The sequence below is a fragment of the Nerophis lumbriciformis genome, linkage group LG05 (assembly GCF_033978685.3).
Source record: "Nerophis lumbriciformis linkage group LG05, RoL_Nlum_v2.1, whole genome shotgun sequence".
NCBI classification, from domain to species: Eukaryota; Metazoa; Chordata; class Actinopteri; order Syngnathiformes; family Syngnathidae; genus Nerophis; species Nerophis lumbriciformis.
In genome coordinates, this window is record NC_084552.2 from 55,219,698 (window position 1) to 55,247,614 (window position 27,917).

Below are 27,917 nucleotides of genomic sequence, written 5' to 3' on the forward strand. Positions count from 1 at the left end.
TGCGAATATTCACCGTACGTGCTCCCGTTGTATCCACAGTGCGGTTCACAGGAATATCAGTTGCTGTGAAATAGTAATCCGTGTGCGGATGGAGAGATTGCGTCTTTTCATGAACCGGATCCCTGTCGTTTAGTAGGAGCCATTTTGTGGCCTTTACAGATGTAAACACACAAAGGAAATGAAACGTACGGTAATATCCGCGCGCTTTTTCTTCTTCTACGCGGGCGGGTGGTTGCTTACAGTAGAAGAAGAAGCGCTTCCTGTTCTATGGGGGCGGGTGCTTACCTTGGCGGTTGCTTGCGTAGAAGAAGAAGCGCTTCCTGTTCTACCGGGAAAAAAGATGGCGGCTGTTTACCGTAGTTACGAGACCGAAACTTTATGAAAATTAATCTTAATATGTATCCATATATGAAGCGCACCGGGTTATAAGGCGCACTGTCAGCTTTTGAGAAAATTTGTGGTTTTTAGGTGCGCCTTATAGTGCGGAAAATACGGTAGTCAGTGCTTTGCGTTTAGCAGGTAAGCATCAGGCAGCGGACTCTCCCCAAATTATAATAAACACCTCCCAGTCAACTACTAGTAACATCACTATTAGCCCGTTGACGTTCTAGAAATATAAAAGGCAGCTTAGCTCGCTCGCAGTCCTGGCTTGAGGTGAAGGCTAATTCGCTCTTAGCGTAACGTTAGCTCATTTTGCGGTGTGTGTGTGCGTGTGTGTGTGTTATGGACAGCAAAGCCCTGTCTGTCTGTTATTTCACTTTACCTTTTTCTGTGTTGATTGAGCTGTGTTGAAGCAGCAAAAAAGGACATTATGTTAAATGAAGAGTTTCTGTCTCTGATAGTTGATATAGTAATATAACTGCATCATTAAGCCTACATGAACTCCATGGTGTTCAGGGATGAATAGTCTCTCCTATTGCTATTGTTCTATTTTTTCAGCTATAGTTACATTAATCATTAGTAAAGGAGCAGCCTAGTTTTGAATGGCAGGGTGCCTGCTATCATAAAAATATAACATTTACATAATAAAAATCAACGACAGGCTTCCCAAATGCTGTAATAAATTAACCATGATGAGTTGACTTGAAACTGTTTAATGTTGCACTTTTTATATGTAGAAGAAAAGTTTTGTCATTTTATTTAATCTGAGCAACAACTTGAGGCAGTTTAATGTTGGCAGAATTATTATAGTGTTCCCAATGTTAAAAGGATAAAGCCATTATTTACAAATTTGGTAAATAAATAACCAAAAAAATTATGTTTTGTTGTTTTCTGACTGTATCCAAAATGAACCGAACCGTGACCTCTAAACCAAGGTACGTACCGAACCGAAGTTTTTGTGTACCGTTACACCCCTAGAAATCAAACCTGTGACATTTGTCAGACCTGTGATGTCTGCGGATATGTCTATATGATAAAGGCTTAACCAAAGGTTTTTGCGTTAGTCCGCCATTTTATTTAATGTTTGAGCATTTGTAGTCAGAACGACAAAATGCCCATCGTACAACAGAACACCGAAAATGCCCTGTTGTTTGTTCTAACTCGCACAAGTCACTACACAAACTTTCAGCCTCATCTGAAGTAAGAAAGTGCCTTACTTTTAACTTGTATGATTATTGGCAATGCACCTTCAATTAGGACAAAGTCTTTCTTCAAGTGGGCAAAGCACTTTAAAGAGTCCTGCTTCAGAAATCTGCACCAGTATAAAGATGGATTTTCCCAAAAACTATGTTTAATGACGTCCTCGATGACTACTATTTGTGGGAGACAATTAAACCGTAAGTAATAACAGCAGGTTAAAAATGTCTTAAAGATACATTAGCAATGTTAGGTTGGTTTGTTGTGTAGCTAACTTAGCCTTATAATGTAAGACAAGTGCTTCACTGTCCTCCGGCAAAATAAAGAATGATTTTCCTAAAAACTACTTTTAATTGGATCAGTGCCTACTGTGTTTGGCAATGGACAAGTAAATCATATAATCTGTTATTACGTTTGCAATGTCGCACTTAGCGCAGTTGATAGCCTATAGCCTTTGTTGTTTATAACTCGAAGCAGCCATGCAGCGGAGTTATTTACATGATATAGTATAGAAAAGCCTTTCATTGTCAATATACACATGTATACATCCAGGATCTAGCATTACAAAGTTGCAGACTCTGTAGAAGTATAACCTTAGTCAGCGTATAGTTTCAGACTTGTACGTCAGCGTGGTTTTGTTCCTCGCTTTTCGTCCGACAATTAAACACAGTAAGCCGCTGGCCTCTCTAAATCATCTTGGACGTTGTGTTGTGGTGAAAGTCACTCCAAACAGATTGCTTGTGGTGGTCACCGATGTCCATAGGGCACAACAAAAGCAAGAAAGCAAAAAAAAACAACATAATATGTCTGCCGGGCGGGGGCGAATGCTTACTGACCACAAGGGGGCGTGGTGAGGAGAGGTTCATTTGCATCAAACAATTTCGCCTCTTAAAAGTGTGAAAAACAATGGCAGCACATTTTTTTGCCAAAGAACCACCATTACAAGTTATGTAGACCACAATAAAGTGTATAAATGTAGGAAAAAAATCATGACATGACCCCTTTAAAGGGGAACATTATCACCAGACCTATGTAAGCGTCAATATATACCTTGATGTTGCAGAAAAAAGACCATATATTTTTTTAACCAATTTCCGAACTCCTATTGGGTGAATTTGGGCGAATTAAACGCCTTTCTATTATTCGCTCTCGGAGCGATGACGTCACGTTGTGACGTCACATCGGGAAGCAATCCGCCATTTTCTCAAACACAGAGTCAAATCAGCTCTGTTATTTTCCGTTTTTTCGACTGTTTTCCGTACCTTGGAGACATCATGCCTCGTCGGTGTGTTGTCGGAGGGTGTAACAACACGAACAGGGATGGATTCAAGTTGCACCAGTGGCCCAAAGATGCAAAAGTGGCAAGAAATTGGATGTTTGTTCCGCACACTTTACCGACGAAAGCTATGCTACGACAGAGATGGCAAGAATGTGTGGATATCCTGCGACACTCAAAGCAGATGCAGTTCCAACGATAAAGTCAAAGAAATCTGCCGCCAGACCCCCATTGAATCTGCCGGAGTGTGTGAGCAATTCAGGGACAAAGGACCTCGGTAGCACGGCAAGCAATGGCGGCAGTTTGTTCCCGCAGACGAGCGAGCTAAACCCCCTGGATGTCTTGGCTCACACCGTCCCTTATGCCACCGAAGATGATCAAGAGAAGAATATCGACCCTAGCTTCCCTGGCCTGCTGACATCAACTCCAAAACTGGACAGATCAGCTTTCAGGAAAAGAGTGCGGATGAGGGTATGTCTACAGAATATATTAATTGATGAAAACTGGGCTGTCTGCACTCTCAAAGTGCATGTTGTTGCCAAATGTATTTCATATGCTGTAAACCTAGTTCATAGTTGTTAGTTTCCTTTAAAGCCAAACAAACACATACCAATCGTTGGTTAGAAGGCGATCGCCGAATTCGTCCTCGCTTTCTTCCGTGTCGCTGGCTGTCGTGTCGTTTTCGTCGTTTTCGCTTGCATACGGTTCAAACCGATATGGCTGAATAGCTTCAGTTTCTTCTTCAATTTCGTTTTCGCTACCTGCCTCCACACTACAACCATCCGTTTCAATACATGCGTAATCTGTTGAATCGCTTAAGCCGCTGAAATCCGAGTCTAAATCCGAGCTAATGTCGCTATAGCTTGCTGTTCTATGCGCCATGTTTGTTTGTGTTGGCATCACTGTGTGACGTCACAGGAAAATGGACGGGTGTATATAACGATGGTTAAAATCAGGCACTTTGAAGCTTTTTTTAGGGATATTGCGTGATGGGTAAAATTTTGAAAAAAACTTCGAAAAATAAAATAAGCCACTGGGAACTGATTTTTAATGGTTTTAACCCTTCTGAAATTGTAATAATGTTCCCCTTTAAAAAGAAAACCGTGTGCAGCTGTCAAGACACATTCCCAGTTAAACAAACACATTTGAATACAATGCAGTGTATTGATGTAAAGTTGTATACTCCTGTAGTAAATATTAATACAGCAATCATTTTTTTGGACATGCTTTGTGTAAAAGGTGTTACTTTGAATCCTCAGGCAACGCCCGTCCAGAGCTGTCACACATGTACATGACGTGGGTCCACGTTAAAAACGTCAGGGCGCACACATTTTGCATATTAATGAGGCAGAATGATATCAGGGCCACGCGGCTAACTGACACCATGTTTGTACACGCAGTATCTAATTTGCTTATTGGCTTAAAATGGAGCACCTGCTCACAAACACAATGAGCATGATGGAGGTGTGTGTGTTCGTGTGTGTGAAGCACAATAAGATCACGCCTTTAATCACCGTGTCTTATTTGGTCACATGATCTCATCCGCTTGTTGGCATTCAAGACCGCAAGCACACAAGTGCACACACACACCCACACACACACACACACACACAGATGAGTTAGTGTCTTTTCATTATTAGAACATGAAGTGTACTTGGTTGAACTGTCCTAAAAACTCCAAATATGTCTAACCTTGGTCAAAGAGGTCAAAGGTCAAAGTCATAGCAATGCTTATTAGGTCACATGAGAGGTCAAAGGGCACCCTGACACGATGCATTTAAGTCTGTTCCTTGTAATCACTAGTCATTAGGGAAACATCCACTTCCTGTTCGCTGCCCTCTTATTAGCACTGTGTGTGTGTGTGTGTGTGTGTGTGTGTGTGTGTGTGAGACACAAGTCCACACTGGTCATGTGGAGGTGCCTCGTAGTCTTCTTCAGCTTGAGAAGAGAGTCATTACTTTGTTTTTAGACTTCATTTCAAGCTTTACTCCAGTCTGCCCATTTAGCTAAGCTGTGTGTGTGTGTGTGTGTGTGTGTGTGTGTGTGTGTGTGTGTGTGTGCGCGCCTGCACTGACTTCTTTCATGTCTAAAAATCGCTCTTTGTATGTTGCAGGGTCGCTTGCTCCCTTCAATTATTCATCAGCTTGTTTCCATGGCAACAGCTGCAGCCATGCGTGTGTGTGACAGCGGGAGGCGGGGCTTGATCAGCTCATTATACTGAATTGTGACATGCGGCGAGGAAATAGATGACATGACTGACATGTACACTGCACATGTTAGCATTAGCGTTAGCTTGGCCTTTTTCCCGTGCTTGTAGAAGGCGTCACACTCGCCTACGTTGCTGTAGTTTTGGACACTTCCAGAAACTTTCCTGTCATTTTCCTCTTCAACGGTTCCTTCCCTGTAAAACCAGTCAGCGTTAAATTATACAATTAGTGTCACCTTGTGAGGCAGGGTCTCCGGCAGGGGGCGTGGGTACATGTGTCACCAGCAGGAGGCAGCAAAAGCACGCTCAGATTACAATATGATAGGAACAATTGGTGTTTATGGGAGAGTGAGAGTGAAATTAATCCTGTTCAATCTGCAGCTGGAACACTGACCTACATGTTGGGCTAGACCACACCCCCTTTTTGCAGCATCAGCCAATCACAACACAGCTTTGTGTATAATGACAACATCACTCTATGTGGTCAACGCTAATGAGCGTTCTGGGACAGATTTAAAGGGGCCAATGAATATGTCTTGGAAATAATTAACTTTATCCATTGAGGGCGCTCTTGTGCAGGTTCAGGTTCAAGCCCCCCTGATGATTATTTTATTTTACTCATCCATCCTCCATCACATAAACAAGCCCTCCTCTTCCTCGTCATCCCACACACTGCCCCTCCCCCTCCTGCTCTGCTGCCTCATTTCATGGCTGCGCTTCACATCTGCAGCGCTCCTCCTTTTCTCCCCCCCCCTCCTACTCTTCTCCTACCCGCCCCCCACCGCCAGCGAGCGTCTGCATGATGGCTCCTGTGTGAGGAGGCGCTCAGCTCACAGCACAACAAGGGAGCGGGAGGACCTCGTCGTTTTTTTGGACGCAGCTGGGGCGGGCGGGGGGCTGGGGGGCGACGCCGAGCTTGGGCTTCATCATGATCGCCGTGTCGTTCAAATGCCGCTGTCAGATCCTGCGCAGGGTGAATAAAGGTAGAGTGACACAGATGGAGATAGAGAGGAATGGCTGCTTGGTCCAACATCATTGACTGTAAACTGATTGACAGCATCACTCTGTGTGTGTGTGTGTGTGTGTGTGTGTGTGTGTGTGCGAATGGATCAATGGAGTGCACGGCGGCGGGACGAGAGAGCTTCCGAGTGGGAGAGAGACAGCGTCTGAATGCAATATTCATGTTGTGAGCTAACGACTGCTAGCTTCATGTGAACAGCCACACTGCATACTTCATGTACTGTATGTACACAGTCCATGTACTGAATGTACACAGTGTCAGGTTCTACTCTTATAGTCGTCTTCAGTTAGTACTTGCGTGATCTTTTCTTCACTCAGTGGTTCTGGCCATCTGTCGTCATAGTTTGTGAGCGGGATGAAGCTTCCTCAGTCACGTATTACCAACAAACTCAATCCGTGTTTGTGTTTTTTTAACATAAGACTCATCAATGTTTGTTTTTTCAACACAAACCTCAGCCATTGGATGCTGTCCTACATCTGGAGGAGGAAGAAGACAAGCTTTGATCTCCTTCAGGCGCTGCTGTGTATCTTATTTTTTTTCCCCTCCCTCTGAGCGGCGCCACAGGAAGCGGGTCACGATCAATGTGGCGAGCAGAATGCTTAAACCGCGTGCTTGTGTGTTGCAGATGACGGTCCGTACACCAAACACTCGGCGGGCTCGAGACCTTCGGATGGAGCGCTGGCCATCAGGAGGCAGAGTATACCGGGTAACACTAACGTGATGCAGCGGTGAAAGCGCACAATTGGGAGGAGCCAACTGTCTTGCTTTGATCGCATGACTTTTAGACGAGTTCAGGGGGTGCACGGTGGTGGAGCTGATGAAGAAGGAGGGCACCACGCTCGGACTGACCGTCTCTGGCGGCATCGACAAAGATGGCAAGCCACGGGTATCGAACCTACGGCAGGGAGGAATCGCCTCCAGGTATGCAGCTGCTGCTGTCCTCATGTCCACCTTTTGCATGCTTGCCAACCTTCCCGGATTTTTCGGGAGACTCCCGAAATTCAGCGCCTCTCCCGAGAACCTCCCGGGACAAATTTTCTCCCGAAAATCTCCTGAAATTCAGGCGGACCTGGAGGCCACGCCCCCTCCAGCTCCATGCGGACCTTACAATGTTGTTGTAATATATTGAGTTGGAGGCAATAAACAGGCGAGGGGATGAAGTACGTCTCTTTACTGTAGACTTCAGAACTGACTCACACACTTGACGTCAGGTGCGCAACACCACGTAAATCGTTGGCCAACCAAAAAGTAACCCCAGTACGCTATAGCCAACATTCACCAGGAGATGGCAACAGACAAACATAGATCACTCTATTACATTCCTCCCCTTTTAGAATTGTAGAAAGTTACTCAAAAGAAATAAACAACCCAACCAAAAAATGCAGCAGCTCAATTAAAAAACTGTACTTAAGCCACATTCTTCTTTTTTTTTTGGACTGAACTCTTAACCCTCATTTGTAAACAATAACATGCTTATTATACAAACAGTATTTGTACATCTTTAACACAGATTTTTATACTGTCTTCAGAGATTCCGTTTTTTTGGTGGTACTCGAAACCTTTCTGGGTACCTGCGGATCACTGGTGGGGTTTTTGTTGTGGGTGATCTGGGTTCTGATGATGGCAACTCAGCAGCCCTTGAATCTGGTTCAATGTTTAGACTAGTTTGTGTCTGACTCACTGATGGTCCTGGTGATGGAACTGAAACACCACTGTCCAGTTGTACTGATGGCACATTTTCTGCAACTGGTGGAGACTAGATAACTGGCAGTCTCTCCATGTTTTCTCGCCATGGTAACATGTGATCCACATGCACTGTGCGCTGTCTCTGTCCCTCTTGATATATATATATATATATATATATATATATATGTATGTGTGGGGAAAAAAAATCACAAGACTATTTCATCTCTACAGGCCTGTTTCATGAGGGGGGTACCCTCAATCGTCAGGAGATTTTAATGGGAGCATTCGCATACCATGGTTTATATAGGGCACAGAGTGGGTACAGGCTGGCCTAGGGGCGTGGTGATTGGTTCATGTGTTACCTAGGAGGTGTTTCCGTCTATGGCGGCATGTTGTTACAATTTCGCTGCGCTTGTTGAGGGATGACAGGTCTGGACGGTAGATAATAAACAGTTTCTCTTTCAAGCATAGGTTGCATCTTTTATTACCACTATTGTAAGGTGTGCTGGATGCAAGAATTTGCCATGTTATTGAATATTCAACATTATTGTCTTTGAGGTCCCAAATGTGTTTGCTGAGTTCTGTGGTATTTCGCAGGTTTTTGTTCCTGAAAGAAGCCTTGTGGTTGTTCCATCTGGTTTTGAATTCACCCTCGGTTAATCCTACATATGTGTCGGATGTGTTAATGTCCTTGCGTATTACCTTAGATTGGTAGACAACTGATGTTTGTAAGCATCCCCCGTTGAGGGGGCAATCAGGTTTCTTTCGACAGTTACATGCTTTGTTGGTTTTGGAGTCGTTCTGACTGGGGGTCGATGGCTCATTTGCAATTGTTTTGTTGTGGTTTGAGATGATTTGTCATATATTGTTCATGCAGCTGTAGCTCAATTTGATGTTGTTCTTGTTGAATACTTTTCTTAGGTTGTTGTCTTTGGGAAAGTGTTTGTCAATCAGGTTGAGGAATTTGTGTCCAATGTTCGTTGAGACGTTTTTGCTGTATGGGGGGTTGTACCAGATGATGCCGTTTCGTTTTCTGTTCTTTTTTGGCTGGTTTCCTGGCGTGGGTTCATAGACGGAAACACCTCCTAGGTAACACATGAACCAATCACCACGCCCCTAAGCCAGCCTGTACCCACCCACTCTGTGCCCTATATAAACCATGGTATGCGAATGCTCCCATTAAAATCTCCTGACGATTGAGGGTACCCCCCCTCATGAAACAGGCCTGTAGAGATGAAATAGTCTTGTGATTTTTTTTTCCCCACACATACATATATTGCGCTCTACTACGGTATCGAGCACTATTTTTTGGATAACCTTATTAAGACATATATATATATATATATATCAATCTAAGTATTTCTTATATATATATATATATATATATATATATATATAAGAAAATACTTCACTTTCAGTGAATTCTAGCTATATATATATATATATATATACACAGTATATATATATATATATACACACGCCCCCGCCCCACCCCGACCACGCCCCCCAACCCCCACCTCCCGAAATCGGAGGTCTCAAGGTTGGCAAGTATGACCTTTTGACAAACATATTTTTATTTTTTTAGGAGCGACCAGCTCAACGTTGGTGACTACATCCGCGCAGTGAACGGCATCAACTTGGCCAAGTTCCGTCATGACGAGATCATCAGTTTGCTAAAGAACGTGGGCGAGCGCGTGGTGCTGGAGGTGGAGTACGAGCTGCCGCCCGTCTGTGCGTGACGCCGCCCATCCTAGCACGCGCAGGACACGTGGCGTTGGCGTGAGAGTGACGTGTTGTTCGTGTGTGCACTTGCAGGCGTGCAGGGGTCAGGGGTCATGTTCAAGACCGTGGAGGTGACGCTGCACAAAGATGGAAACAGCTTCGGCTTCATCATCAGAGGTGTGTGCGTGCGTGCGTGCGTGGCAAAACGACATGACATGGTATGACTTCCTGTCATGTAGGCGGAGCCACTGAAGACAGGAACAAGTCCCGGCCCATCGTCATAACAACCATTCGCCCAGGCGGGTCCGCAGACAGGTGAGCCACCTTGATCGTGTGTTCACGTACCGTGGACCCTCTCACTCGGCCCTCTTTCTCCCTCCGCAGGGAGGGAACCATCAAGCCGGGCGATCGCTTGCTGAGCATCGATGGGATCCGTCTCCATGGCAACACGCTGTCAGAGGCCATGAATATCCTTAAGCAGTGCGGTCAGGAAGCCACGCTGCTCTTAGAGTACGACGTGTCCGTCATGGGTGAGAAGATGACGCATCACCTGTGACATCCACATGGGAGCTATCGCCTGACCTTTAACCTTCTGTCAAGACTCGGTCGCCACGGCGTCCGGCCCACTGCTGGTGGAGGTTGCCAAGGCGACGGGCTCCAGTCTGGGCGTGGCTCTGTCCACCTCCATGTTCTGCAGCAAGCAGGTCATCGTTATTGACAAAGTCAAACCGGCCAGCATAGCTGACAGGTGCCTGACCTCTGACCTCTCACCTACCACATATCACACTGGCGCTTATATGTCCTGGTGTGTGTGTGTGCGTGCGTGTGTGTGTGTGGGCAGGTGCGGCGCTCTCCATGCAGGAGATCACATTTTGTCCGTGGATGGAAAGTCAATGGAGTTCTGTTCTTTGGCTGAAGCGACTCAGCTGCTCTCCGCTTCCTGTCAGACCGTGCGCATGGAGATCCTGCCTCAGCACCAGGCCCGGCCTGCCCTCAGCGCACCACAGCAAGGTACAAACACAAAGTCTAACAGGCCCTGAACGCACAGCAGCAAGGTGTAAACACAGAGTCTAACTAACCCTAAAAGTACCGCAGCAAGATACAAAAACAGAGTCTAACTGGCATTGAATGCACCGCAGCAAGGTATAAACACGGAGTCTAACTGGTCCTGAACGCACTGCAGCAAGGTACAAACACAGAGTCTAACTGGCCCCGAACACACCACAATTAGGTACAAATACGAAGTCTAACTGGTCCTGAACGCACTGCAGCAAGGTACAAACACAGAGTCTAACTGGCCCTGAACACATCACAATTAGGTACAAATACGAAGTCTAACTGGCCCTGAACGCACCGCAGCAAGGTGCAAACATGAAGCCTAACTGGCTCTGAACGCAGCGCATCAAGGCACAAACACAAAGTCTAACTGGCCTTCAATGCACCGCAGCAAGGTACAAACACTGAGTCTAACTGGCCCTGAAGGCACCGGAACAAAGTACAAACCCCGTTTCCATATGAGTTGGGAAATTGTGTTAGATGTAAATATAAACGGAATACAATGATTTGCGAATCCTTTTCAACCCATATTCAATTGAATGCACTACAAAGACAAGATATTTGATGTACAAACTCATAAACTAAATTTTTTTTTTGCAAATAATAATTAACTTAGAATTTCATGGCTGCAACACGTGCCAAAGTAGTTGGGAAAGGGCATGTTCACCACTGTGTTACATGGCCTTTCCTTTTAACAACACTCAGTAAACGTTTGGGAACTGAGGAGACACATTTTTTAAGCTTCTCAGGTGGAATTCTTTCCCATTCTTGCTTGATGTACAGCTTAAGTTGTTCAACAGTCCGGGGGTCTCAGTTGTGGTATTTTAGGCTTCATAATGCGCCACACATTTTCAATGGGAGACAGGTCTGGACTACAGGCAGGCCAGTCTAGTACCCGCACTCTTTTACTATGAAGCCACGTTGATGTAACACGTGGCTTGGCATTGTCTTGCTGAAATAAGCAGCGGCGTCCATGATAACGTTGCTTGGATGGCAACATATGTTGCTCCAAAACCTGTATGTACCTTTCAGCATTAATGGCGCCTTCACAGATGTGTAAGTTACCCATGTCTTGGGCACTAATACACCCCCATACCATCACAGATGCTGGCTTTTCAACTTTGCGCCTATAACAATCCGGATGGTTCTTTTCCTCTTTGGTCCGGAGAACACGACGTCCACAGTTTCCAAAAACAATTTGAAATGTGGACTCGTCAGACCACAGAACACTTTTCCACTTTGTATCAGTCCATCTTCGATGAGCTCAGGCCCAGCGAAGCCGACGGTGTTTCTGGGTGTTGTTGATAAACGGTTTTCGCCTTTCATAGGAGAGTTTTAACTTGCACTTACAGATGTAGCGACCAACTGTAGTTACTGACAGTGGATTTCTGAAGTGTTCCTGAGCCCATGTGGTGATATCCTTTACAAACTGATGTCGCTGGTTGATGCGTACAGCCTGAGGGATCGAAGGTCACGGGCTTAGCTGCTTACGTGCAGTGATTTCTCCAGATTCTTTGAACCCTTTGATGATATTACGGACCGTAGATGGTGAAATCCCTAAATTCCTTGCAATAGCTGGTTGAGAAAGGTTTTTCTTAAACTGTTCAACAACTTGCTCACGCATTTGTTGACAAAGTGGTGACCCTCGCCCCATCCTTGTTTGTGAATGACTGTGCATTTCATGGAATCTACTTTTATACCCAATCATGGCACCCACCTGTTCCCAATTTGCCTGCACACCTGTGGGATGTTCCAAATAAATGTTTGATGAGCATTCCTTAACTTTATCAGTATTTATTGCCACCTTTCCCAACTTCTTTGTCATGTGTTGCTGGCATCAAATTCTAAAGTTAATGATTATTTGCAAAAAAAAAATGTTTATCAGTTTGAACATCAAATATGTTGTCTTTGTAGCATATTCAACTGAATATGGGTTGAAAATTATTTGCAAATCATTGTATTCCGTTTATATTTACATCTAACACAATTTCCCAACTCATATGGAAACGGGGTTTGTACAAACATTGGGCCTAACTGGCCCTGAAGGCACCGCAGCAAGGTACAAAGTTTTATTTTGAAATTAAACTGGATAATTTATGTGTGTTTGTGCATGACTTCCTGTCCAACACAAGCAGATGTTGGCAAAATTGAACCGCCGTGTCGTGGCGACCGACTGATATAGAAGCTCTGTGTATGTTTAGCGCAGGGATGCTAAACGGCGGAAACGGACAAATTGACTTGAATAAAAATTATTTCACTGCTGCTACGCATCCAGTGGAAAGCCGGGGTAACTGGACTTGAATGCACCGCAGTAAGGTACAAACACAGAGTCTAACTGGCCATGAATGCACCGCAGTAAGGTACAAACACAGAGTCTTATTTCACTGCTGCTACGCATCCAGTGGAAAACCGGGCTAACTGGACTTGAATGCACCGCACTAAGGTACAAACACAGAGTCTAACTGGCCCTGAATGCACCGCAGTAAGGTACAAACACAGAGTCTAACTGGCCCTGAATGCACCGCAGTAAGGTACAAACACAGAGTCTTATTTCACTGCTGCTACGCATCCAGTGGAAAGCCGGGGTAACTGGACTTGAATGCACCGCAGTAAGGTACAAACACAGAGTCTAACTGGCCATGAATGCACCGCAGTAAGGTACAAACACAGAGTCTTATTTCACTGCTGCTACGCACCCAGTGGAAAACCGGGCTAACTGGACTTGAATGCACCGCACTAAGGTACAAACACAGAGTCTAACTGGCCATGAATGCACCGCAGTAAGGTACAAACACAGAGTCTAACTGGCCCTGAATGCACCGCAGTAAGGTACAAACACAGAGTCTAACTGGCCCTGAATGCACTGCAGCAACGCCATCAACAACCAACCTCTGACCTTTCCTGCTGTCTTGACCTTAAACACCCTCCTGCATGTGTGTTCAGTAAAGGTGCAGCGTTCTCCCCGCCCCCTCCCCTGGGAGACCGGTGGCTCCGCCCCCGTCCTCCCACCTTACCACTACAACACATACCACCCTGACCAGTCAGGTGCCAGATCCCAGAACCGGCACGCAAACAACTCCTGTACGTGTGCCTCTTTCTCTTTACAGGAGTGTGTGTGTGTGTGCGTGCCTGTGTGTGCGAGAAAGATGCTGACCTTCCCGTCTTTCCACAATGCAGCGCTCAGCCACTCGTTCTCGCCGGGTTCCATGTCGGCCTACAGTCTCTCGTCCCTCAACATGAGCACCCTGCCCAGGAGCGCGTATCCCACAAGTCCACGGGGCACGCTGATGAGGAAGAAGCAGAAGAAGAAGGACTTTAAGAGTTCCTGTGAGTCTCATACCATGATGAGATGATGACATGGCCACTATGGCGAGATGATACTCATGCGTGCTCTCTCAGTGTCTTTGGCGTCCAGCACTGTGGGTCTTGCCGGTCAGGTGGTGCACACGGAAACCACGGAGGTGGCGTTGCTAGGCGACGGCATCATGGGCTTTGGCCTTCAGCTGCAAGGCGGAGTCTTCGCCACCGAGACGCTGTCTTCGCCGCCACTCATCGCCTACATCGACCCCGACAGTCCCGCTGAGAGGTAACCACTCGGCACATACACCAGGTTTACTAACAGCTAATGTTGTATTTGTGTGGAGGTGTGGCATCCTGCAGATTGGAGACAGGATCTTGTCCATAAATGGGGTTCCAACTGAAGACTCCACTTTGGAAGAAACCAATCAGCTGCTCAGAGACTCCTCCATCACAGCACAACTCACCCTGGAGATCGAGTTTGATGTGGCTGGTAAGCACGCACGCACACATACAGTACACAGGCTGGGGTTTACGTGCGTTTTGAGGTGTCCGGCTTTGTTTATTTCAGAGTCGGTCATTCCGTCCTCGGGAACATTTCACGTGAAGCTTCCAAAGAAACCAGGAGTGGAGTTGGGAATCACCATCAGCTGTGAGTCCACACTGTGAATAGAAGAATGACGTGAACATGACATCCTGTTTGTGTTGTTGTGTCGCTGCAGCGCCGTCCAACAGGAAATCGGGTGACCCTCTGATCATTTCGGACATCAAAAAGGGCAGCGTGGCTCACAGGTGAGGAGACCACACGCTGACAATGAGAAGCTCAACCTAATCTTTGGCTGCTCTGGTCCAGGACGGGGACGCTGGAGTTGGGAGACAAGCTGCTGGCCATCGATAACATCCGCGTAGAGAACTGCTCCATGGAGGAGGCCGTCCACATCTTGCAGCAGTGTGAGGAGCTGGTGAAGCTGAAGATCCGTAAAGATGAAGACAACTCAGGTAGCGCTGACGGCAGCGTCCCTCTTTAGCGCGCACACATGAATGACCACGAGTGGTGCGCACGTTTCAGACGAGCAAGAAGTGTCAGGCAGCATCATCTACACGGTGGAGCTGCAACGCTACGGCGGTCCGCTAGGAATCACCATCTCAGGCACCGAGGAGCCTTTTGACCCCATCATCATCTCCTCACTCAGCAAGGGGGGGCTGGCAGAGAGGTTGACATTCACATAACTTGATAACTATGTGTAAATAGTCCATAATGGCACCTGCGTGAAGTTGGCCCACCCACTCCTCGCCAAACTATGTTGAAATAGTCTCAGTGGTTTGCGCTGTTGAAGTGGTTGATTGTGCTGTTTTCGTTTGAGTTATTAAGAGTTATTAAATATTATTTTATAGGTCAATACAAGGTAAGCCATATTTGTTCTCTTTACTATATAATATAATAATATGTTAATAACATAAAAACAATACCATTAGACAAGAATGACTTAAAAACTAATATTTAGAGGGAAGATTTTTGCAGCACAAATGTAGCACAAACTATTCGGACAAGTTTGAGGAGATTTTGACAAAGTGAGGTGCAGGGTGGTTATGAATAATAAAATATTAATAACATAAAAATTATAAAAGTTAATAACTTGGAAACTATATTGTTAGACCAAAACATTTTGCAACACAAACAAATAAGACAACAGGACATAAGGGAGATTCTGACATGATTGGAGGGCTGGTTATGAATAATAATACATTATTACTAGGGATGTCCGATAATGGCTTTTTGCCGATATTCCGATATTGTCCAACTCTTTAATTACCGATACCGATATCAACCGATACCGATATATACAGTCGTGGAATTAACACATTATTATGCCTAATTTGGACAACCAGGTAGGGTGAAGATTAGGTACTTTTAAAAAATGTTTATAAAATTAAATAAGATAAATAAATTAAAAACATTTTCTTGAATAAAAAAGAAAGTAAAACAATATAAAAACAGTTACATAGAAACTAGTAATTAATGAAAATTAGTAAAATTAACTGTTAAAGGTTAGTACTATAAGTGGACCAGCAGCACGCACAATCATGTGTGCTTACGGACTGTATCCCTTGCAGACTGTATTGATATATATTGATATATAATGTAGGAACCAGAATATTAATAACAGAAAGAAACAACCCTTTTGTGTGAAAGAGTGTAAATGGGGGAGGGAGGTTTTTTGGGTTGGTGCACTAATTGTAAATGTATCTTGTGTTTTTTATGTTGATTTAATTAAAAAAAAAAAACACAAAAAAAACGATACCGAATAATAAAAAAAACGATACCGATAATTTCCGATATTACATTTTAACGCATTTATCATCTCAAATTATTACAATTAAACCGTAACGATACAAATGAAAATTTCTGCTGCTTAAAGGATTGAGATGGGTTTGCAGAGCTTTTGAGAAGGTGGAGGTGCTGGTTATGAATCATAATTCGTTAATAACTTATGAACTATAATAGTTAGACCAAGGGTGTGGAAAATTACGGCCCGTCGACGTAATCAATTTGGCCCGTGAGACGTCATGAGTTTAATAAAGAATTTTACACTTGGGTAGATTGCATTCACTTTAACAATCTGACAAATGTGAAGCTGCGATTGTGTCACCATCTAGATGACATGGGGAGAAATTATCTGACCCAATACAAACAACCTTCCCTAGTAATGGTGCAAAAAAAGACAAATTCAACCAACAGAAAATGTAAACAGACATGGTCACACATAACACAATCTACTCACTAAACTTTGTGGACATTATATAAAATGTCCATGCACCATTAAAAAAGGAATCAAAATTACACCAATTTTAAGTCCATTACAAAGCATGATAGGAAAATGCAAAACACTCTCCACACTTATCAATGTTTGGCGCATTTTAGCTGCCTGATATTTCTGGTTGATTACAAAACTTTAAGTAGGTTGTCAGGAAAGTAAACAAGTCAAACTTTCACATACTCTACTCTATATTATAAATATTTGGGGTTTTGGAACCAGCCACTGGACTAAATCTGACCAATCTGTCAGTCTATGAGCACAAACTGTTGAAGCCTACTCGGATGAGCGGCGAAACGTCTTCTAAGACAAACCAAACAGTCCAATTGCGATTGATTGAATGCCCTGAGATGAACAATGACCTGGATGAATGAGAACATTCATGGATAAATGAATGATTAATATCATATGTACACATATACATGCACAGGCTATATACGTTACATGCAAGTCGGCTTTCGGCCCTCGACCATACTTTGTTAGCCCAATATGGCCCCCAAGTCAAAAAGTTTGGACAACCCAGAATTACACTAAAACGTTTTGCGACACAAACCAGCGCAAACGAACGGGACACGTTTAGGGAGATTTTGACATTGTTGGAGAGCTAGTTATGAATAATAACACGTTAATACCATAAAAAACTAAAAACCCTAACAGCACAAACAAAAATTTCTGCAGCACAAACAATTCATACTGGTTTTGGGAGATTTTGAGAAGGTGGGGGGGTGGTTATGAACCATAATTTGTTAATAACTTAAGAACTATATTAGTTAGACCAGGGGTAGGGAACCAATAGCTCTAGAGCCAGATGTGGCTCTTTTGATGACTGCATCTGGCTCTCAGATAAATCTTAGCTGAAATTTGCGTAACATGATAAGTAATGAATAATTACTCTGTGTTAAAAATAACCACGTATCAACCAGACGACAAAGCCATCAGCAAAACCATGCAGCACCAGAAGTCGCATTAATGGTAAGAAGTATTTTATTTATTATTAGTTATTTTCAGAATAACAATGTTATTAAAAAGAATACGAGACTTATCATACTCTAAACATATTGGTCTTTCTTAAAAATGCACGCATTTAGTTGTATTCAGTGTTAAAAAATATTATACGGCTCTCACGGAAATACATTTTAAAATATTTGGCTTTCATGTGTCATGTCTGTGTGATCATGTTTTTGTTTTGGTCATGTTCGGTTTTGTTTTTGGACTTTTTGTGCACTTTTGTTTTGGCACCACGCCAAGACCCGCCACGCCAAGTTCCACGGCAGGCTCCAGTACCCGCATTTATGCTTCTGCACACTCTCCACACCCTTATGACCCTTGCTGCTCTTTTTTCATGCCGGTTCCATGCCAAGTAAGTTTTTGTTTATTAAGCCACAGTTAGTGTTTTTTGTTGTTCATAGTTTCTGCCTTTGTGCAAGTATTTGTTTTCATAGCCAAGTCGTTTCTCCGCCACTGTGCGCACTTTTCGTTTGTACTTTTTTGTAGTTATAGTGTTTAAATAAATAATGTATTCACCTTCACGCCACATCTGGTCCAATTCACTCGCACCTCGGGAGAACAAACCAAGCCATGGTCCCAGTCGTGACAGGAGAAAACTAATGGTTGCTATGGTGACAAAACAAAAGTGCACAAAAAGTCCAAAAACAAAACCGAACATGACCAAAACAAAAACATGATCACACAGACATGACATCATGGCTCTCTCAGCCAAAAAGTTTCCCGACCCCTGAGTTAGATCAAAGGTTTCTGCAGTACAAACAAATGAGACAAGTTTGAGGAGATTTTGACAGAGTTGAGGACTGTTTATACATAACACGTTAATTACATGTTAGTAACAAAAAAATACATAAAGCGTTAATAACTTAAACTATGCTAGTTTAAGCACAAACGAATGGGACATCTTTAGGGAGATTTTGACATTGTTGAAGAGCTGGTTAGGAATAATAACACGCGAATACCATAAAAAACATAAAACATCAATAACTTAAAAACTGTAATTGTACAAACACAAAATGTCTGCAGCACAAACGATTTAGACTAGTTTGGGAGGATTTTGAGAGGGTGTGTGTGTGGAGGGGCGGGGGGCTGGTTGTGAATCATCATCATAAAAGTTTTTAACGATATCCTCCTGTCCACTGATTCTGGTAAATATGTTGTCCTGGTGCTTTTAGATCTGTCTGCTGCGTTCGACACCGTCGACCACGCCACCTTAATCACTCGTCTTGAGAACTGTGTGGGCATTAAGGGCGTCGCCCTCAACTGGTTCCGGTCGTACCTAACCGACAGGAGTTTTTGTGTAAAAGTAGACAGTTTTATGTCGTCCACAGCTCCTTTACCACATGGGGTCCCCCAGGGCTCAATCCTTGCCCCAATTTTATTTGCGCTTTACCTTCTCCCCCTTGGTTCTATTTTTAGGAAGTACAGTATTGCATTTCATTTTTATGCCGATGATTGCCAGATTTATTTTCCCATGGCACAAAATAACACGGTTCAACGTCTTATTGACTGCCTGCACGACATCAAAGTCTGGCTTTCAGCTAACTTCCTGAGCCTAAATGAAGATAAAACAGAAGTTATGTTGTTCGGTCCAAGTCGCTCTCCCTCCCCCAACGTTGACCTCGGCACTCTGACCCCGTATCTCAGCGACTCTGTCACAAACCTGGGGGTAAAGTTTGACTCAGATTTTAAATTCGAAAAACAAATCAGCAGCGTCGTTCAAAAAAGCTTTTATCAATTACGCCAAATAGCGAAAGTGAAACCGCTTCTATCAAGACATGATCTTGAGAAATTAATCCACGCTTTTATCTCGACTCGTCTTGATTATTGTAATGCCCTGTATGTTGGCATTAGCCAGGCCTCCCTCGCCCGCCTGCAGCTCGTGCAGAACTCTGCTGCTCGTCTGCTAACACAGACCCGCAGACGTGAGCACATCACCCCTATTTTAGCGTCCCTTCACTGGCTCCCTGTGCGTTACCGAATACATTTTAAACTCCTTTTATTTGTTTTTAAATGTCTAAACAACCTCGCGCCAACCTATCTCTCCGACCTCCTTCAGCCTTACTGCCCCACCCGATCCTTAAGATCAGCCGATCAGCTGCTGTTGACGGTCCCTGACACAAGGCTGAAGCTTAGAGGTGACAGAGCTTTCGCCGTTGCTGCTCCCAAGCTCTGGAACGACCTACCCCTGAGTGTTAGACAAGCCTCCTCTCTTCCTGTTTTTAAATCTCTCTTAAAAACATACTTTTATTCCATGGCTTTTAACACTGAGTGATATCCATCCTGCAATGGCGCCCCATAATACACCTGCTGTGATCCTGTTTTTATGTTTTTATTCATTCTATTTTAATTATTTATTTTTTATCGTGTTCTGTTTGTGTTTTGTTGTGTTTGCTCGGTACTCGTTTTATCTTTTAACCTGCTCATTGTACAGCACTTTGGCTACCCCTGTGGTCAATTTTAAATGTGCTCTATAAATAAAGTTGATTTGATTTGATTTGATTTGTTAATAACTTAAGAACTATTTTAGTTAGACCAAAACTTTTTAAAGCGCCAACAAATGAAACAAGTTTGAGGAGATTTTGACATGGTTGTGGACTGTTTATGAATAATTACATGTTAGTAACATAAAACGTTAATAACTTGAAAACTATGATAGTTAAACCAGCACAAACAGATGCGTTTTGTGAGGGGTGGCGGGCCAACTTCACACATGTCATTGTGGAGGATGATGTAGGGAATGTCACCCCCTGTTGGTGACACTAGTGAGCGCGGTCAGCTGTCAATCAATAGTGATCAAATGTTCGCTTTGTTTTCGTTCAGGACGGGCGCGATCCACGTGGGCGATCGTATCTTGGCCATCAACAGCAGCAGCCTGAAGGGCAAACCTCTGAGCGAGGCCATTAGTCTGCTGCAGCAGGCGGGAGAGACGGTCACGCTCAAGATCAAGAAGCAGGGCGAGCGTACGTGCTCGCTCGCGGCCGTCACACGACCCGGGGAGGCTGACGCACATGTTACCGTCTGCCCTGTGTTCGCAGTGTCCAGTCCCAAGTCCTGCGTGATTGGCTCGGTGACGGGGGCGGGGCCTAACCAGGAGAACCACGATGAGGATGAGGAGGAGCCTGTTGTCATGGTAGCACCCCCTTCCAGTCAGAGGTTGTTCAACACGCTGCCGTCCGTAGACAGCGCCGTGGAGTCCTGGGATGGATCCAACATGGATGGCCCGGGTAGGCACATGACCTGTGACCTTTGCACGCTCAGGCGACACACATGCTGACTTTTGTTCCACATGTAGCTGCGCCATTCCAGTCGTCGCCTTTCACCTTCCACGAGTGGCGCAACGCCAAGATCAGCAACAGCCAATCACCCGCCTCCTCCCGCCAGAGAGCCAATCCACTGTCAGACCTCGGCCTCAACGATGACTGGGATCAGGCCGCACTCGGAGGGTGAGCGCGGCCTTTTTTAACAAAAACACTCCAAACATTTTACCATTGGGCTATGAGCAGTAACAATATAGCATGTTAGCATTCCTAATCTACGCCAATGACACTTGTTAGCAACGAGCAAAGAGCAGTCTACAGTGTAGCATGTGAGCTTTTCTAGTCCACACCAATGACACTTGTTTACACCGAGCTAAGCGCAGGGTTAGCATTCTTCAACCACATTAATGGCACTTAACATCGAGCTAGGAGCAGTCACAGTGTAGCATGTTAGCATTCTTTAACTACTGTCCGCCCTGAGATCGGTAGGTTGTGAGTTCAAACCCCGGCCGAGTCATACCAAAGACTATAAAAATGGGACCCATTACCTCCCTGCTTGGCACTCAGCATCAAGGGTTGGGATTGGGGGGTTAAATCACCAAAAATGATTCCCGGGCACGGCCACCGCTGCTGCTCACTGCTCTCCTCACCTCCCAGGGGGTGATCAAGGGTGATGGGTCAAATGCAGAGAATAATTTCGCCACACCTAATGTGTGTGTGACAATCATTGGTACTTTAACTTTAACTTTACATCACTGACACATGTTAGCATTGAGCTAAGAGCAGTCACAGTGTAGCATGTTAGCATTCTTTAACCACATCACTGACACTTGTTAGCATTGAGCTAAGAGCAGTTCCAATCGAGCATGTTAGCATTTTTAATCCACATCAGTGAAAGTTGTTAGCATCGAGCTAAGAGCAGTTCCAGTCTAGCATGTTAGCATTCTTTAACCACATCAGTGACACTTGTTAGCATCCAGCTAAGAGCAGTCACAGTGTAGCATGTTAGCATTCCTAATCCACATCAATGAAACTTGTTAGCATCAAGCTAGGTGCAGTCACGATGTAGCATGTTAACATTCTTTAACCACATCAATGACTTTGTTCGCATCAAGCTAGGAGCAGTTCCAATCTAGCATGTTAGCATTCTTTACCCACATCACTGACACTTGTTAGCATCGAGCTAAGAGCAGTCACAGTGTAGCATGTTAGCATTCATAATCCACATCAATGAAACTTCTTAGCATCAAGCTAGGTGCAGTCACAGTGTAGCATGTTAGCATTCCTAATCCACATCAATGAAACTTGTTAGCATCAAGCTAGGTGCAGTCACAATGTAGCATGTTAACATTCTTTAACCACATCAATGACCTTGTTCGCATCAAGCTAAGAGCAGTCACAGTCTAGCATGTTAGCATTCTTTAACCACATCAATGACACTTGTTAGCATCCAGCTAAGAGCAGTCACAGTGTAGCATGTTAGCATTCCTAATCCACATCAATGAAACTTGTTAGCATCAAGCTAGGTGCAGTCACAATGTAGCATGTTAGCATTCTTTAATTACATTAATGGCATTTGTTAGTATCGAGCTAAGAGCAGTTCCAATCTAGCATGTTAGCATTTTTAACCACATCAATGACACTTGTTAGCATCCAGCTAAGAGCAGTCACACTGTAACATGTTAGCATTCCTAATCCACATCAATGAAACTTGTTAGCATCAAGCTAGGTGCAGTCACAATGTAGCATGTTAGCATTCTTTAACTACATTAATGGCATTTGTTAGCATCGAGCTAAGAGCAGTTCCAATCTAGCATGTTAGCATTCTTTAACCACATCAATGACCTTGTTCGCATCCAGCTAGGAGCAGTTCCAATCTAGCATGTTAGCATTCTTTAACCACATCAATGACACTTGTTAGCATCGAGCTAAGAGCAGTCACAATGTAGCATGTTAGCATTCCTAATCCACATCAATGACACTTGTTAGCATTGAGCTAGGTGCAGTAACAAGAGTGTGTCTGTGCCTGCAGAACCTGTAATGTCGCCAGTGGTCTTATTTCTGACAGCAGGTATCACTCTGACCTTTGAACTTTAACCACCTCACCCGGTGACCGGTGACCCTTTTTTGTCCACTCGTCTCTTCACGCTCTTCTCCAGCATGTCTGCTCCGACTTCCTCTTGTGTGTGTGTGTGTGTGTGTGTGTGTGTGTGTGTGTGTGTGTGTGTGTGTGTGTGTGTGTGTGTGTGTAAAATAATCCTTCACTGACCTCTGACTTCTGCTCCAGGTTCATTGTGGGCCATGATGGGACTGAACCCGACCAGGAAGAGAACTTCTGGTCTCAGGCCCTGGAGGATCTGGAGACGTGTGGTCAGAGTGGAATCCTCAGAGAACTGGAGGTGTGCGCGCACACACACACACACACACACACACACACACACACACACACACACACACACACACACACACACACACACACACACACACACACACACACTATTGTATGTGTTACCTTCTTGAGACCTCCGAATAATGCCTATAATAAAAGTCATAATTTTACTCAACGCAAGTCAAAATTTTACAAGAAAAACTGAATATTTGTGCAATATTATGATAAAAGTTGGAATTTTACTCGAAAAAATTCACAATTTTATAAGAAAACTTACAAATGTTGGCAATATTATAATAATAATCGGAATGTTACTTGGCAAAATTATGACAAAAGTCATCATTTTACTCAAAAATGTCACTATTTCACAAGAACAACAACAAAAATTGGCATATTGTGATAAAATTTAGAATTTTTGTCATGTCTTTTGATCATGTTTTGTTTGGCTATGTTCTGTTTGGTTTTTGGACTCTTTTTAGTTTCTGTTTACGCTCCCTTGTTTTTGTCACCATGGCGACCCATTAGTTTTCACCTGATGCATTTGGACTCACGCACCTGTTTTCATTCATGAAGAGACTATTTAAGCCTGTCATTGTCTGTTGGTCGTTCTGGCGTCACCACTCCGTTTGTCATCACTCTGCTCATGCCATAGTTCATGCTGTCATAGTTCATGCTGCTCTTTTTTGCCACGTGAGTTTTTGTTTATTCGTGTCACAGTAAGTGTTTTTGTTTCTTGCCTCATAGTCTGCCTAAGTTCTAGTTTTTGTTTCCTTAGTCAAGTTGTGTCTCCGCCTTGTGCGTGCCTTTTGTTTGTTCTTTTCATAGTAATAATTAAAACATGTATTTACCTTCACGCCATGACCGGTCCAGTTCCTTTGCATTCCGGGAGAACAAACCACACCATAATCCACGTCGTGACAATTTTATATGACAAATGTCACCATTTTGCATTAAAATGTAATAATTTTACATAAAATTTTTTTATAATTTTACGAGAAAATATTGCAATATTACAGAAACAGAAAGAATATGAGAAATTGTTCCCAATTTTATAAGAAAAAAGTTGACACATTGTGAAAAAAAGACTGATTTTAGTTAAAAAAAATTTTTTTTTAAATGTTTTGGTTTTTAATCTTCATTATTTACTTCAAGTTATTACAGTATGTCTCTATATACATTTTTATTTGTTTTTTTAAAATTAATTTTGGCCAAAGGGGGCGCATTTCAATTTCTCACACAGACTTGTTATTACATATGTTGGCTAGAGGGGGAGCACTTCAGATTTTTACACACACTTGTTATTTCATATGTTGACCAGAGGGGGAGCACTTTTAAAATTGTCACACAGTCAATTTGAAAAATCCTTCCTTTTTGGGACCACCCTCATTTTGAGAAATTTCACCCACAGGGGTGCAAATGAGACATTCTCTATTAGATGCAATGGTTTTCCGTATTGGGACCATGATTTATGTCCTCACTTGTTCACTGGTCCTCATATGGAAGGTACTTTTCCTTGTTGATGTCTCAAGAAGGGTAGAAATACAAGAACACACACACACACGTGTCAAAGGAGAAGGGGCGGGGCTTTGTCATAACTTTGACAAAAACAAAAGATTGAGAGCTGATTGTTTTACAGGAGTGTGAAAAGGAGGCGGAGCTCGTCACTGGGGTATCGTTTTCTCCTGTGTGTCTTTGAACGCCACTCACTGAATTAGTCGAACTAACATGAAATTAACTTTTTGACTAACACGTTGAGGCACGTTAGCGTGTGTGACGCCTGATTAGCTGAGAGCTTCCATCAGAAAGTGTGCTGACGGTGACGTGAACACACCATGTGACCATGTCTCGACGTCTCTGATTGGCTCTCTCCAGGCAACCATCATGTCAGGCTCCTCCCTGAGTCTCAACCAGGACCCCACGCCCCTGCGCAGCACGCTCGGACGCCAGGCGAGCTTCCAGGAGCGCAGCAGCACCCGACCACTGGTGACCCCGCGCTCAAACACTTTGCCCTCTGACCCCCAGCGCCGAGCCTTCGCCATGAAGAAGATGAGACAGGAAGTCAATGACATTCTCAACCAGAACCCAGTAGAACTTCACAAAGTTGGTGTCATGTGTTCAGAAGCGTGTCACATGGTGCGCATCACATGTTCACACTACGTGTGTGTGTGTGTGTGTGTGTGTGTGTGTGTGTGTGTGTGTGTGTGTGTGTGTGTGTGTGTGTGTGTGTGTGTGGGTCTCAGCTGACTGTGGAGAAGTCTTCTGACTCGGAGGACTTTGGCTTCAGCGTGTCAGACGGCGTGTTGGACCGCGGCGTGTACGTCAACAACATCCGAGCGGGCGGTCCGGCGGAGCGCGGCGGCCTGCAAGCGTACGACCGCTTGCTGCAGGTAAGGAGAGCTCAGAGGTCAGAGGTCAGCGTGTGCCTCCCAACGTGTGTTTGCGTGCAGATCAACCACGTCCGCACAAGAGACTTCGACTGCTGCCTCGTGGTGCCGCTCATCGCCGAATCGCCAAACCACTTGGAGCTGGTCATCAGCCGAAACCCCGCCTCCTCCACCAACCCGCTGACCAATCACACGGAAGGACGCTCCTGTCAGACGGAATCATCCGAGCTGCGCGCGGACACCGAGAACGTTGACGCTCCCATCAAGTGGAAGAAGCCGGGGGAGAGTCTGGGGGCGGGGCTAGTCACCAACACTTCCTTTTAGTGGTGTTACTGGAACCACCGGACCCCGCCCCCTAGACCCCCCCCCCCCAACCCCCCACGGTGCTACACAAACTCTCCATTGCAGTGAACGTTGAGCTCTGAAAGCACACTGATGGAGCAGCCACCTCCTGGTCTGTACACCCGGAAGCTGAGTTACGAGAGAAGCACAGCTGTGGTTGCCATGGAGACCACACACACACTCCGGTCAGTCTAAAGACCTAATGAACGCTCCTGGAGGGAAAAGTAATATTATGACAAAGACACTAAGAAGTTCTCAAATATTTTTTTTTACAATTACACGTGACTTGACTGGCCACACTGTGTGTGTGTGTGTATGTGTGTGTGTGTGTGTGTGTGTGTGTGTGTGTGCACTTGTCGTCTTTGGCCAGAGAACCCTCTCCCCCATTCCCTTAGCCAATAGACAGGCAGGATGACAGACAGATTCATCTGATTGGCTGGAACCAATCATTCAAAAGATGCCTGATTCTGATTGGTTCTCTTCCCCAGGTTAACCAATCAGCTTCCAGGAAGCAGCCAAGCATGACCCCGCCCCCCCCCCCTCCAGTAGCTGTGATCTATTATGCTAATCAATTGGTGTGTTTTTGATTGACTGTTGTCACTTTTCTGTTTGTTTGTTACCATGACGACTGGACCTCAAACTGTGTACAATAGATTAAAAAAAAAAAAGGTTCAGTCCGTCATCATCGAGCCATAAAACCATTTTACATTAATGTATATATATATATATATACATATATATATATATATATATAAAAAAAAAAATCCTGTTAAACAGGGAACTTGTGAAGCGTGCGTGCGTCAACGTTTGACGATAACGTTCAAAGCCACCAATCAGAAACCTCCTTGAAACCACTCGCTGCTCTGATTGGTCGACTTATTTGAACTTGGACAGATGTTAACTGAAGCACAGACTGGTGGCCATCATGCTAGCCAGGAGCTGGCAGACACGAGCACAGGGCCAACTTAGCACAAAGCTAATATCAGCTGTTGTCACCCCGTGAAAAGAAGCGCAGCTAACATTATGAATACACTGCAGGCTAACAGCATACGTTAATGATAATATATCAGTTATTAACATTTATTATGACACTATTAATTCACAAAAAAGAGAGAAAGGCTAACAGCGAACCCGCTTGAAATCAGGGGAATGAGTCTGATGTTGAGGGGCGTGGCTTCAGAATGCGCGTGATCAAGCCATACACACTGTGTTCGTACGCACACTGTGCTGCGTACGTGCGTGCACGTGTTTGCGTGCGCAAGCAACATCGCAGGGATTTGCACTTGGCCTCCACCACACTCCCTACACACGTGCACGCGCACGCACACGCATTGGACTGCCATTGGAACTAAAGAGTCCATTCCCATGTAGCTTCACCAACCAAACCGTATTTTCTTTAAGGAACAAGGATGTTGTAAAGTATTTTTCTACTAATTTAATACTTTGGTAGCATGATGTTCCTGCTGTTTGTCCTGTCTCCACTTTCTTTGTATGGACGACTACTGAGCAACAATAAAGACCCACTATAGTAGTACTAGTCTTGGTTTGATCAACCACTCACTTTATTTCACATGCTACTATTACTAGGATAACTACTCACTTGATTTCACCTACAACTATTAGTAGTACTAGTATTACTAGGACAACTACTCACTTTCTTTCACATACTTCTATTAGTACTACCGTAATATTATTAAGACAACTAATTACGTCCCTGGCACTCAGCATCAAGGGTTGGAATTGGGGGTTAAATCACCAAAAATGATTCCCGGGCGCAGCACCGCTGCTGCCCACTGCTCCCCTCACCTCCCAGGGGGTGATCAAGGGGATGGGTCAAATGCAGAGGACAAATTTCACCACACCTAGTGTGTGCGTGACA

The 27,917-nt window shown here is 44.3% G+C and overlaps 1 protein-coding gene and 1 long non-coding RNA gene across 6 annotated transcripts in view; one reads left to right on the top strand and one right to left on the bottom strand.

The window, feature by feature from the left end:
* grip1 (glutamate receptor interacting protein 1) overlaps positions 1–27,569 on the top strand; it is a 41,171-nt gene extending 13,602 nt beyond the window's left edge. For 2 of the 5 annotated variants that reach the window (XM_061959747.1, XM_061959745.1), the window contains exons 2-25: positions 6,707–6,787; positions 6,867–7,002; positions 9,353–9,498; positions 9,583–9,666; positions 9,729–9,804; positions 9,874–10,019; positions 10,090–10,237; positions 10,331–10,500; positions 13,489–13,626; positions 13,723–13,872; positions 13,945–14,131; positions 14,190–14,335; positions 14,414–14,494; positions 14,565–14,634; positions 14,696–14,841; positions 14,912–15,056; positions 20,487–20,626; positions 20,702–20,890; positions 20,959–21,109; positions 22,956–22,994; positions 23,211–23,322; positions 25,185–25,412; positions 25,553–25,699; positions 25,760–27,569. In XM_061959747.1, the coding sequence (XP_061815731.1) occupies positions 6,899–7,002; positions 9,353–9,498; positions 9,583–9,666; positions 9,729–9,804; positions 9,874–10,019; positions 10,090–10,237; positions 10,331–10,500; positions 13,489–13,626; positions 13,723–13,872; positions 13,945–14,131; positions 14,190–14,335; positions 14,414–14,494; positions 14,565–14,634; positions 14,696–14,841; positions 14,912–15,056; positions 20,487–20,626; positions 20,702–20,890; positions 20,959–21,109; positions 22,956–22,994; positions 23,211–23,322; positions 25,185–25,412; positions 25,553–25,699; positions 25,760–26,020 (3,204 nt within the window). In that variant the 5' untranslated portion in view covers positions 6,707–6,787; positions 6,867–6,898 and the 3' untranslated portion in view covers positions 26,021–27,569. Of the gene's footprint in view, positions 1–5,956; positions 6,044–6,706; positions 6,788–6,866; positions 7,003–9,352; positions 9,499–9,582; positions 9,667–9,728; positions 9,805–9,873; positions 10,020–10,089; positions 10,238–10,330; positions 10,501–13,488; positions 13,627–13,722; positions 13,873–13,944; positions 14,132–14,189; positions 14,336–14,413; positions 14,495–14,564; positions 14,635–14,695; positions 14,842–14,911; positions 15,057–20,486; positions 20,627–20,701; positions 20,891–20,958; positions 21,110–22,955; positions 22,995–23,210; positions 23,323–25,184; positions 25,413–25,552; positions 25,700–25,759 lie in introns of those variants that run through there. The other 3 variants (XM_061959749.1, XM_061959748.1, XM_061959746.1) reach the window with 3 other exon arrangements.
* Positions 9,361–14,493, bottom strand: LOC133606142 (uncharacterized). The gene is made up of 3 exons (XR_009815215.1): positions 14,310–14,493; positions 13,700–14,199; positions 9,361–10,180 (listed from the first exon to the last, which is right to left on the bottom strand). It is a non-coding gene; the product is annotated as an uncharacterized lncRNA (long non-coding RNA).
* Positions 27,570–27,917: the final 348 nt, after the last annotated feature.